The 13,561-nt window shown below is 31.1% G+C and overlaps 1 protein-coding gene across 1 annotated transcript; it reads left to right on the plus strand.

The window, feature by feature from the left end:
• Positions 1–6,433: 6,433 nt before the first annotated feature.
• LOC139510984 (phospholipase B1, membrane-associated-like) lies at positions 6,434–12,719 on the plus strand. Its single transcript, XM_071297546.1, has 5 exons — positions 6,434–6,468; positions 8,543–8,675; positions 9,386–9,543; positions 12,226–12,413; positions 12,611–12,719. The coding sequence occupies exons 1-5, from the start codon at positions 6,434–6,436 to the stop codon at positions 12,703–12,705; spliced, it is 609 nt and encodes a 202-aa protein (XP_071153647.1). The 3' UTR covers positions 12,706–12,719.
• Positions 12,720–13,561: the final 842 nt, after the last annotated feature.

The following is a 13,561-nucleotide window of genomic DNA, read 5'->3' on the forward strand; positions in this document are numbered from 1 at the left end:
GATAGCGTCGAATAACAGAAAAAAAAGGTTCGCGCGAAAAAAAATTAATTCTGACTCAAAACACCCCCTTGAAGTAAGAAATGGTTGCTCCTTTATGAAAGCAATTATGATGATTTGCTGTACTTTAAAGATACTAAATTTGTTTCGATAACGCAGTAATAAACGTACTCTGCATCATCGTCCTTACAGACAAAGAAAACGGATTGAGATGTTAAGGATTACTGCATTTCTATCTTTTCTGTTTGTTTTAAAAGGCATTTCTCTTCCAATGAGTATTGGCACAGACATGCAGTTGATAGACTAGATTTTCGACGAATCAACGGTTTTCCACTAGTAGGCGACGCAAATTTCGCATATATATACGCATTTATTCTCATTGACCCAATATTTAAAAGATGTTTGCGTTTTCTTAATTCATGAGTTTTGCTTGGAAAAAAAACCAGTCACGAGTTTGAACCAAGAGCAATGTTCAAATACTACCATGCAGATACTTCTTATCAGCTACGACTTTGGCTTTAAGAATAACAGATTGTACATTGCAAATTAATGCCTTTTTTCTTTTATTTCTAAGTGCATTTTACCAGATCTGAGATACTAGTCTAACAAGTACAATTGACAGCACACTCTTTTTATTAATTCATTTAAGAGTGGATCGGTGATCGAGTAAAGACCAGTGGGAAATATTTCTGTGTATGTCCAGTCGATTCGGGAAGGCTTTTTCAAATGAATTATGTGTTTGGCAAGGATGATGCTTAAAGTCTTGATAAGGGGTTTTAAAATAAAGCTAAATAAAGTTTTGTTTTATAACAAAGCAATATATCAAGTTTAGACTAATAATTCTGTAAAGAACTTTGTGAAGAAAGGTAATAAATATCAATTTTATTCAAAAAACGTTTCTTCTTTTTTACATGGAAAAAATCATGTTATAAAAACCGAAATTTGTGTACACTTAACCAACACAAGGCCTTCATTGACTATCGACTGCATGTAGACAAAACATGATTTAAACTACATGTAAACACTGTGTTTATTTTACGTGTGTATTACACTAACCCAACAAAGAGTTTAGGTCAATGTGAATACGGCCTAAGATTATAACACAATGTTGATTGCTGTACCCTATTTTTGAAATTTTTACCTGGTAGTCTGGTTAGGGACGACATCAAAAGATCAATGTATGATAAAAAAAACTTAATTCAAATAGTTTTTTTGGGGGGAGGGGGTTGAACTGCTGCAAGATTTGGTTATCCGACATTGATTTTTACATATATCCATATGGGTTAATCGATTTTTCCCAAATTAAGTTAAGAGGGGGTGGGGGTCAGTCAAAAAACTATGTGAATTAAGTTTTTTATCCTTCATTGAACTTTTGATGTCGTCCCTTAGTTCACACATTGGTTTCAATGTTATGAAATTGTAAGCAACTATCATACACGTCAGATGTTAAGCTAGCTATAAACCAGGTTCTAAAACTAAATATTTGTTTTTGTACGAACTACAAAAAAACTTGAGTGCGAGGTACGGGGCGCCGAATGGGACTCTTGTGGTTTTGTACTCGAAATTCAATTTTGTACGGACAACGCCCAAGTTTTTTTTGTAGTTCGTACAAAAACAAATATTTAGTTTTTAACTTCAAGATTTGGACATTTTACTTATCGGTGAGCATTCCTCTCATTTTTTAACCGATAATACTAAACTGAATATGAAAGCAATCATACATTTCGGGTTACAAACTAAAACTGAGGGATACACATCAATCAATAGAGTAAAACAAAGGAACATCAGGAACACTAAAGTGCAAAAAAAGAAAGACCAACATTCATAGAAACAAAGTATCCAATACAACTGGTATATGATGTCTTAAATTATTTCTTGTCAAGTCGAAATACCTTATTGATTTAGGCTTTATATCTAAAAAAGGGAACAGTAAAAAGTGGCGGCAGCAGGTCTATCACAAATATTTTATCGAAAGACCATATTAAATAAGATTGGCAGAAGTCCAGTATATACACGAGAGAAATCATAACTTTTCGCAGGAAAGAATCAAGACTGTAAAGGTCGTAAATAGTACTTCATTCCTTTAATTCGTATTTTTTTTTGTTTCATGTATTTGTTTCCCTTTAATCTTTATTCTCAATCCTTTAAACTTTAGCACCGCACTATTCTCTTTCTTTTACCTTGTTACCCTATGCTTTCTCTATCATTTATTTTTGGTCTATTTTTCTGTACCTTTGACCCATTATTCTATGGATAGATTATAGCTTTTTGTTAATAGTTTTGAAGGTTTATGAAACATATGTTATCTAGTATTTGCGCCTATTTATCAACAATATATATGTATGGAAAGTACTCTTAGTGAAGATATAACCATATTGTCCTTGATTTTGGACCACCGTTTAATTCCGAAGGTACAGTATTTTGTTTTGTTTAAGAACTTGCTTGATATCTAAAAAGGTAAAAACAGTATTTTACGCTAGCTCATTCCAGGTATTGGACCAGGCTCAATCCAACATTTTCCATTTAAGGAAATACCTGATCCAAGTCAGGAATATGACAGTTATTTTCCTTCGTTTGATGTGTTTGAACTTTTGGTTTGCCTTTTGATAAAGGACTTTCCTATTTCAATTTTCATTATTCTGCTATTTTATTTATTTTTTCAGTCACGTTACCAATTATTTATTGAATTGCTATAGTATATTCTTCAACTAAATATTGCAACACATGTACAGTAGGACCTGTTTTAATGTTTACAAGCTGCACACCATTTTACTGTGTATTTTACACTTAGATAGTAAGTGTTCTTCCCAAACGGTTGCCTAAATTTGTGCAAATGTATGTAAAAAAAGAGATGCTTTTTAATACATTTTTTCATATGTTCCTTTGTTTCAACACAAAAAGTTGATTCCAAGATTTTGTATAGTATTACTTTTAATTTTTTTAAGCACTATTCTTTTTTTTAATGCAAATTGTACACCTCATATCAATATATAGCATAAATACTTTTATTTTAATATCATGTAAGAACTTGAATTCTACTTAAAAAACTGTTTATTTAACCAAAGACACTTTTATCGATTCATCGAAAATTTGACATGTGAATCACTTTGTCTTTCCATATCATACCTTAGAATAAATTGTGGAAGTCCTAGCATATGAAAATGAAAATAAGAGTATGTTTTTTGGTAAAAAGAATCTATTTTTTGTCTTATTTTTCACTGGTAAAAAAATGAGAACTCCTAGATTAAAAAAAATCTCATTCACGAAATGTGTTAAGTGAATTAACAAAAAAGATTGATTTACCCATCCTCATTTTTAAGTCAAATTGACAATGATCTTCCTCATAAAGGTATGAACACTGATATCATTATATAAATAACACATTGCTGATAGGGTGATAGAAGAGATTGTTACTCCGAGAAAACATTGTCACCCTCTCAGCTATGTGTTATTTAATTTATTATACTGAATGTCCTATCATTATTGAGTTTACAGAATAATTTTATTCTGAAAGTATTGTCTGCTGTCTGAATGAAATAAAAGGGGGATGGGAATGGTAAGTATAGATACATTTATAAAAAGTAAACAAACAAAATCTGTTTATCGTTTAATTCAGGAGCCATCAGAAAGCTGGAATGCGATCGGTAAGTATTGGCTGCGGAAATTTGATGAAAAATAAAATGATGCCTTTTTTGTACGTAAGTGTTCAAGTTAAATGGTTTAGATATGGACCAACTGCCACAAGTTTATCAGAAAATTATAAATATGTGGTCAGGATACATTCAAAATGTTGATACACCTTCAAATAAAAGTGATATTTTAAATACGAGAATATTTGGAAACTCTTCTATTCGTTTCAAAAATAAACCATTGTTCTACTCTTCTTTTTTTAAATGCGATATCACAACTATCCAGGACATTTGGAATTCAGAAACTACAGATTTTATTGGCTGTACTAAATTTATAGGAAGCTAATTGATCGGAGAAATTGTATTTTCGAATTTTCAAAAATTAAACAGGCAATTCCTAAAGATTTCGTGCAAATTTTGAAATCTTGCAGAAACCAGAATTTACATTATGAAAGTAAATTAAAGATATCAAATGACCTTGAGATCATTAACTTAAAAAAACAAACAATCAAACCGTCAAAGTTAAAACTCAAATATATTCGTACGGTTTTAAATAAAGATGTATCTCCAAAATGTCAAATTAAGTGGGAGCAAATATTTGAGCAAATAAACCTTGGGAAAATATGTGTTCGGGATTACAATATTTGAAAATTGAAAATAAAGTAAAAGAATTTCAATGGAGATCCATGCACAATATTTTATATACTGAAGAAAGATTAAAAAAATGAAGATTTCAAATGCAAAATGCCACATTTTTCAAAATGGCAGTAATATAGAAACCCTGCAACACTTATTTTTTAGTTGTAGTACATCACAGTTAATTTTAAAAAATCTCCAAGAAATACTAATCAAATCAAACATAGGAATAAATTATTCTTTTGTTGAAAAGAGCATTATGTTAGGTAAAAACACGGGAGAACTAAAATATGATAAATTTTTTAACATAATTATCATATATTTAAAATGGACACTATGGAAAATTAGGAATTCAATTAAATTTAACAAAATGCCTAAAGTACCGCAAGATATTTATAATATCTGGAAACAAAACTTTAAAACTAATCTAAAGTTTGTTCTTATTTTGAAAGGCGTTGACATCATTGATAAGACAAAATTGGAGTCCGCAATAATGAAAATTTAGACAGTAAATATAGTATAAGCTTGAGTCAAAGTGCATTTTTTTTTATAGTTTATCGTAGAAGTAGTAGAGAATTGATAAGAAGTAGTGGATTCTTAAACGTTTTCGAATCCACTACTTCTTATCAATTCTCTAGCTAAACCCATTTCTAGTAAAACGACTATCTGTTTCATGATCTGACAATGAATCAACGGAATTTCATGAACATAATTTCGTATTTTGTCTTTTTTATTCTCTGATAGCTGGAAATGATTAGATCCACACGGTTCACATTTTTATATAACTTAATATAAGTTAAATTTAACTTAAATGTGTTGTTATCTTCCCTTATTATTACCAGATTTTATATTTGTAAATAATTATTTCATTCTATGTTTAAGCATTACAAATTATCTATATTGATTAGATTTTAGTATTTATAATTCATTCAAAAAGACATATAATTAATATACGTAATTTTTTAAATCTTTTTTTGAAAGTTAAAAAAATTTGACTACCAACATTTAGAAACCTTTAATATTTACATATATAGTTTTTAGCAACCGAATGAGCAGTTAATGTCGTCAATATCTCCCAATTGATTAGGTTTACAACACACATTAAAAATGACTTAAACATTTTAGATCTTATTGAAGTGAAAATGTCACAGTAACATCACTTCTCTAGAAACCAGTTGATGATAAGATAGATACAAGTGATTAGTCTTATTTAAAAAATTATATATAAATTTTGTGTAAAATGGTTCCCTTTCATTATCTTTTGATTATTGTAACATTATTTCATTTGGCATCCATCGACAATCAGTTAATGAACTAGTATTATTTGTGGTACTCATTCTGAAACCCAAGCAGACTTGCTCTTATTACAAATGTACAATATATAAGGTATTCAATTTTGCAGAGTATCATGTAAGCTGTTCATAGCCGTGATCGTCTAGTCGTTGGCATGGTAAAAAAAAATTGTGATATCAACAGTGCCAAGTTCAAGCCTAGTATCCTGAATGATTTTTTTTGCAATATTTTTCTCTACTAAAAAGTAAAATCACAAAAATACTGAACTCAGAGAAATCAATTCGGAAAGTCCATAATATTGTTTTTAATCTTAGGGGTATCTTTATTTCAATTTTACTATAAAGTTGACGATTTTGTATCTAGTTTTGCCGCCAAAGAAGTAGTTTTATAGTCAAAGCTTATCACTCTTTATTAAAATTAGAGTCAGTAAGATGTTGATTTATATAATCAAACAAAGAAAAACTAAGTGATCATGGTATGATATCATTTTAATACTAAAACCAAAATTAAGCATTTGCCATGATCAAAAGGGAAAGGCCTTGTACATTAAAAGTCATAAGTGTAATGTGTACATGGATGTTTATTTTATTAAGGAATTGTACTAATAAGTAATATTTACAATTCATTGATTTAAAAATCACCTGTGTAGATATTTTATCAGATAACAAAAAGACTGAAATTCAGTATATTGACATGCATTGACAGATATACGATATAAGAGTGATATTTAATTCGTAAGTGGTATCATGCATAGACTACAGACTTTACTGACGAAAATACGCGCGAGTTCGAATCTTTCATTAGTCACTCGTTTTTGAGAATATCACATGCCGTAAGTTAAAAGTTTAGAGTTATGATATAAGTTATCTTAAGTTAACATGGTGGCCAGTGGATTCTTGAAAAATAATCCACTGTTAGAACAATAGACTGACGTCAGAGAAATGGGTTAAGAATATCGATTTTAACAATTTATACAATTATAAAAAAATTTATAAAAAAGTTAACCTATTATGTTTATTGTAGTAAATGCACATCTTTTGTGTGGGTATCTTATTATTTACATGTACTTACTATTTTAAAATTTGTATAGAACAGTTAGATGCATCTAACATTATATGGATATATTTTTTACACTAATTGTAAATCAAGGTAAAAGGTGGACTTCATTTTTATTGCCTTTTATTTCCCCTGGATAGATGGTTCATTTTGTAAACAGGGACCCTTAGCCTGTTCCAGGACGACTGAGGTAATTGTATACAGGAAATGTTTAGGAAAAAACGTTTATATGTCTTATAAAAAAAAATTAAAAATCACCCAAGAATAACACAAGTTATGGCGCTTACATGACCGTACAAACGGTTGCACTGAAAGATGGACAGATATTCTTACATATAAGTGATTGCTTTTGTTAATCCTAAAACATGAAAATTAATTAGAACTTGTCTCTCAGCTCGACGCAGGATCTTAAAGAAACATAATTAGTGTACATGTTTTTTTAACAGTAACATTAAATCAGTAATGCAATTAAATTTAACGATTTTCTTTATTTATTTCGTTTTGATCTAATATTGTGTAGACCTACATCTAGATGTGGCAGTGCAAACTCCGTCGTGCAAGACTTTGTCCTACTTTAAACGAAATGCTAACTAAAAAATTGTGAAATCATCCAAACCCATGTGAATGTACTCATTGTATACATGATAGTACGAATAACATGCTTAAAGAAACAAGCAAACAAATTAAAGTTACAGGCCGTACGGTGACCTATAGTTGTTAATTTTTGTGTTATTTTTGTCTTTTGTGGAGAATTGTCTCATTGACAATCATACCACATCTTCTTTTTTTATAATTAATTATTTCAAATTGAAACACTCCACATTATTTTCGGAGACAACAAGAGAAAAAAGGAAAGAATGGTTTCAGACATATTCAATTCTACGAGATCAAGAAGTTTTTATTTTTATTTTTCAATCTGAAGTTTGTACAAACGCCATAGTTGATACGGTGTATTTGGATATTTAAAGTCAAATTTCGTCAGGAAGCCTCACAGACAAGCCTTATAAAAGGACAAACTTCAATTCTAAAAGTGTTAATTTATGACTTGGATGAAATGTCGTCAAATTGACACTCATACCTCATCTTATATCTATGTGTAGATTAATATTGATCAGGCTTTCAAACGCCAAATTAATTTAAAACTACCGGTTAACCGGTTAATCGGTCGAACGATTATCCGAAAAACCGGTTAGGCAAAAGTGTACGATTTGACAACACTACAAAAAACATCTAAAAAGTGCATATTTGATAGATTTTTCATATTTAAGCTTGAATCGGAGCGTTTTTAATGACTAAACCAGTTCAAATCTTTTACATAAACTAATTGAATCAATTGAAATAGACACTTAAGTGTTTAAAAAGTGTCCAAAATCTTTCGTTAGATGAATCTGAAATTCGAGGTCAAAATCGACCCTTACCGGACCTACTCCTTTGTATTCGTTAGATCTCTATGTTCATTCTGTATTATATTATATTTCGCCTGACGATGACAAAAAAAGTTAACAGTAGTTATTTTGCAAGACATTTTAAAGATATATGCAAAAGAGGGACGAAAGATACCAGAGGGACAGCCAAATTCATAGATAGAAAATAAACTGACAAAGCCATGGCTAAAAATAAAAAGACAAAGAGACAAATGATAGTACAGAAAACACAACATAGAAAACTAAAGACTAAGCAACATGAACCCCACCAAAAACTTGGGGTGATCTCAGGTGATCCAGAAGGGTAAGCAAATCCTGTCCATATGTGGCACCCGTCGAGTTGCCTATTTTATTACAAATCCGGTTAATAGTATATTCGGTAGGTCACATTTGTGAAAAGGAAAGGATATTGTAGTTACGACATAAATGTGATTTGAATAATGATATGTATATTTGATAAGATAAAAAAGTAAGCACACTTATTGATGTTATGTCTTTTTGTTTCAGCAATATGCCAGAACAAGCTGATATGTTGGTAAACAGTCTAAAGTCTGACCCAAATGTGCAAATTAACGATGATTGGAAGCTAGTTACGCTTTTTTCTGGTGGAAATGACCTGTGTGATGCTTGCAACAATCATGTAAGACCGTCACTATGATTAAAATTCAGATCCTGTATCTAAGCTTTAAACATAGAATCTGTATTTTATTTAGATTGGTAAGACTGCACAAGTACTGACGTGATAAAAAGTAAAATATCAAAAATACTGAATTCCGAGGAAAATTCAAAACGTAAAGTCTCTAATCAAGTGGCAAAATCAAATGATAAAACACATCAAATGAATAGACAACAACTGTCATATTCCTGACATGGTACAGACGTTCTGAAATGTAGAAAATGGTGGCTTGAAGCTGGTTTTATAATGCTAAACCTCTCACTTGTATGACAGTAGTTTCCGTTGAAGAGGTTTCAACCATACTCAAACCAATGCAATTTTATCGAAGTAAAATATAGGGAAACAAAACAAAAATTCAAGGTATTATTAATTTGGCAAAAATAGACTAATATGAGTATTTAACTGAAAATTAGAACCAGTCTCCATAAATTCTGATATTTGAATCCAATTCCCAATAAGTGAACATAACATAGTATTGGCACACACAACATGTGTATCAAATAATAATAAAAAAAATCGTTAACTGTAGTCGACTCAATTTATTTCAAAAACCGTTTGGCTAACACTAACTTTGTTATATAGAGAAAGGTTAAAATGAGTTTGTATACTATATAACTCTGTCATAGAGAGTTGATTTAACTCTGTAACATGCCTTTTTTTTTATACACGAACAGAACAAGTACAGCGGTGCCAATTATGCCAATAACATAAAACAAGCTCTGGATATACTACATGCGCAAGTCCCCAAAGTACTTGTCAATGTAGTGCAAATTTTTGACATTGCACCAACCGCTGCAATGAACGGAGAATTTCTGTGTAATTTCGTACATAGGCAAGTAAATAATATTCTTTTAAAAAACGTCACACAAATTTAAAGATAAACTCACTAAACTGTGAGAACTGTGTGAACAGTATCACAATGAACATCAATAGGAGAGAAGGAATCACTTTTTATTATTATGAGGCTGACTTCATGCAGGAACTTCTTAGGAAGAAAGATCAGAAGTTAGCAATATCCTTTAACTCTACTTTCCGCTATATAGATGACGTTCTTTCACTAAACAATTCAAAATTGGTGACTATGTGGAACGCATCTATCCCATCGAATTGGAGATAAAGGATACTACAGATACAGTTAAGTCGGCTTCATATCTTGATTTACATCTAGAAATTGACAATGAGGGTCGGTTGAAAACAAAACTTTACGACAAAAGAGATGATTTCAGCTTTCCAATTGTGAACTTTCCATTTCTAAGTAGCAACATTCCAGCAGCACCTGCATACGGGGTATATATCTCCCAATTGATACGATATTCCCGTGCTTGCATTTCCTATCATGATTTTCTTGATAGAGGGTTACTGCTTACACGGAAGCTATTAAACCAAGAGTTCCAAATGGTGAAGTTGAAATCATCCCTTCGTAAATTTTACGGACGCCATTACAAGTTGGTTGACCGTTATGGAATAACCGTTTCACAAATGATATCGGATATGTTCCTTACGTCGTAACTACAATCCCCTTCCCTTTCATGAATGTGACCTACCGATTTAGACTATTTACCGGATTTGTAATCACATAAGCAACACGACGGGTGCCACATGTGGAGCAGGATCTGTTTACCCTTCCGGAGCACCTGAGATCACCCCTAGTTTTTGGTGGGGTTCGTGTTGTTTATTCTTTAGTTTTCTATGTTGTGTCATGTGTACTATTGTTTTTCTGTTTGTCTTTTTCTTTTTTAGCCATGGTGTTGTCAGTTTGTTTTAGATTTATGAGTTTGACTGTCCCTTTGGTATCTTTCGTCCCTCTTTTATTAGTGTTGTCAACGGTTAACTGGTTAACCGTTCGAACGACCGAATACCGAATACCAAAAAACGCTAACCGGACTTTTTTTTCAATTTTAATAGATTTGATATAAATTTGTATTGAAATCATTAAATAGTTGTGTTTTCTTTAAAAATTGTCGTCGTTGTAATTAATTTGACGGCTCAATTGTCCAGTATATTGATAGGTATTGTTAATCCAAAAATATAAAATTAATTAGAACTTGTCTCTCAGCTCGGGGTAGGACCTTAAGGAAACATATTAACTAGTTTCATGTTTTTTAACAGTAATTTTTAATCAGTAATACACTTAAATTGAACGATTTACTTCATTATTTCTTTTTTGAACTTACATTGTGTAGACCTACATCTGAATGTGCAATCTCCGTCGTGCAAGTCTTTGTCATACTTTAAACTAATGCTTACTCCAAAACTGTAAAAAGCAAACCAACGTGAATATAATCAATGTACTATACTTGATGGTACGAATATCAGGATTACTCAATTTTAATTGAAACACCTCACATTATTTTCGGAGACAACAAGACAAAATGGAAGAATCATCGGTTTCAGACATATTTTATTCTTCGAGATCAAGACGTTTTTTTGTTGTTTTTTTTCAATTTGAAGTTAGTACAAACGCCATAGTTGTGTATTTGATTATTAAAAGTCAAACTTCGACAGGAATCTTCACAGACAAGCCTTATAAAACCAAAGGCCAACCTTCAATTCATCGTATTATAAAAACATAACTGTATGACTTGGATGGAATGTAGTCACATTGACACTCATACCACATCTTCTTATATCGATGTGTAGGGTACTGTTGGTAAGTCCTTCAAACATTAACCTAAACTACTGGTTAACCAGTTAATCGGTCGAACGATTATACAAGTAACCTGTTAGGCAAAAGTGTACTATTTGACAACACTACTTTTTATGTATCCTCTGAAAAATAAAACTGTATCTTATCATTGTAACAAAGCATACGAATTTCAATTTTGGTTAAGCAAAAAAATCTGACATTGCACATTTTCGAAAACGCAAATTTTACAATACTTTAAATGAATATTATCTACAAATGTATCAATGTGAACAATTCAACTATAAGCGTTTTTCTCATTTATAGAAAATGTTCAAAGTTTGGCGCTGGCCATCATAATGCACTTCGTATTAGCGGAAAATTAGCAAAAGGGGTGTCCGTCTTGCTATGCAGGGTCATTCATATATTCACAGCCACGTGCAGTCGATGTTTTTAATCGATGGCAATGCTCTCTCTATGCATCAAAGAATCCTTGCAATATGCCTATATTTTGCTCGTTGGTCGGCAAATTGCAATACACATTTGTGTGTCCCTATCTCTAACCCACAGATACTTGTCTCCGGAAAAAAATCCGATATACCTTAAAAGTGCCTCTGCTCTATCCTTCACATTCCATTCATTCTTTTGCGTTCCTATCCAAGTCAATAGACTATTTAGGTCCTTCAAATTGGATAATTGTTAATGTGTTATTGTCAAGAATATGCATGAACGTTTTGCCATCATTGTTTTTTTTTTATATATATATAGAATGCATTATCTTACAATTTTCCTGCACAAATTGATACATGAAAACATAAAAAAAATAAACAAAAACTAAGTGTGTTTATTCATTATTTTTTCCCGCAATGAAGATAAGTAATTGTTTTACAGTTTTGTATGTCCATGTGGAAAGGACAAAAATAATGCTGCTTTATTAGATGGCTTAACCCGGGCTTATCAGGATCAGACAAAGGCGCTGATCGACAGTGGTAGATACGACACAATATCTGACTTTACAGCTGTCCTTCAACCATTCTTTACAAATACTAGACCACCTACTCATGTAAAACCAGTGGTTAGTTTTTGTTGTTGCTAAAAGGTTTTGTACTTGTACATCAGTGCTACCAACTTATATAATTTATTTGATAAGGGTAATCATAATACTTCTACTAGAAAATTATATAAACCAATCGCATTAATCCAGTAGTTTTTTTGTATGTGTTTTTTTTATTAACAAATAATCATATAATTCAATTGTTAGTCCGGTATATGGTAGATTTGAGTTATTTCTCACCTGACTGTTTCCATTTTAACGAGAAAGGTCATGGAGCTGCTGCTTTATCTTTATGGAATAACATGGTAAGTATTTAGTAAATTAACAATAAATGCTTCTCTAATTATTTTAAATTGGTCTTATGACTTATCATACAGCATAATGTTGTCCTCATTCTTTTAGTCCGGACAATAACCTAAAGATTTTCAATTTTGTCCTGTGGTTTTGTTGGTTGTTATTTCATTTACAATTACAACCATATTTCATAAATGTCTTTGGTGGCACGCAATTATAAACTGACGAGGATAAACTTTTAACTCTTAAAACAATGGAATAATTACAAAATTCTATTATGTACATCAATATGGAGAAAAATATTTAGTGTTGAAATCTACATGTTATCCTCATTCAAAAGATCAGTACATTATGTCATGCTCTTAGTACTATATGAATGCATCACGTGTACTCTTTTTTTTATGCCTCGTTCACACGGACATTTAATTCGAATTGAATTCGAATCGAATTCGCTTATTGCGTTCACACGCTTTTCTTTTTTAATTCGAATTAGTCAATTCGCATTAGAAATACGTTTTTGTTAATACGAATTAAAAGCTAACGTCGTTTGGACAGTATGACGCAACGTTAGATATTGCTGCTACCACAAAAAATAGCGTTAAGTAAATATTTGACGGGATTTTTTTTTATAGAAATGCTAAAATAAATATTTCAAATTATACATGAAAATAAAGATTGATTCTTAAATTTTCACATTATGACAGAGAAAGAATAATCAAAGTACTGAAGTACTGAACATCAGAGGACCTCAAGTTGTGTTGAATTATTGATAAATGACAGGTGTTTATATTATACCTACCAGACAGATATGTTCACCATACAATATAGTACAAATATTAAATATAATATGCTATCATATCTGAGATACTGACTTGAACT

Source organism: Mytilus edulis, chromosome 2, assembly GCF_963676685.1.
Source record: "Mytilus edulis chromosome 2, xbMytEdul2.2, whole genome shotgun sequence".
In the NCBI taxonomy this organism is placed as follows: domain Eukaryota; kingdom Metazoa; phylum Mollusca; class Bivalvia; order Mytilida; family Mytilidae; genus Mytilus; species Mytilus edulis.

What these genes read in the sequence shown, in the direction of transcription:
- LOC139510984 (XM_071297546.1), top strand. Translation starts at nt 6,434, where the DNA reads ATGGTGGCCAGTGGATTCTTGAAAAATAATCCACT. An exon ending in GTGATGCTTGCAACAATCAT is followed by an intron (nt 8,676 to 9,385) that starts GTAAGACCGTCA and finishes ATACACGAACAG; the next exon opens with AACAAGTACAGCGGTGCCAA. An exon ending in CTGTGTAATTTCGTACATAG is followed by an intron (nt 9,544 to 12,225) that starts GCAAGTAAATAA and finishes ATTGTTTTACAG; the next exon opens with TTTTGTATGTCCATGTGGAA.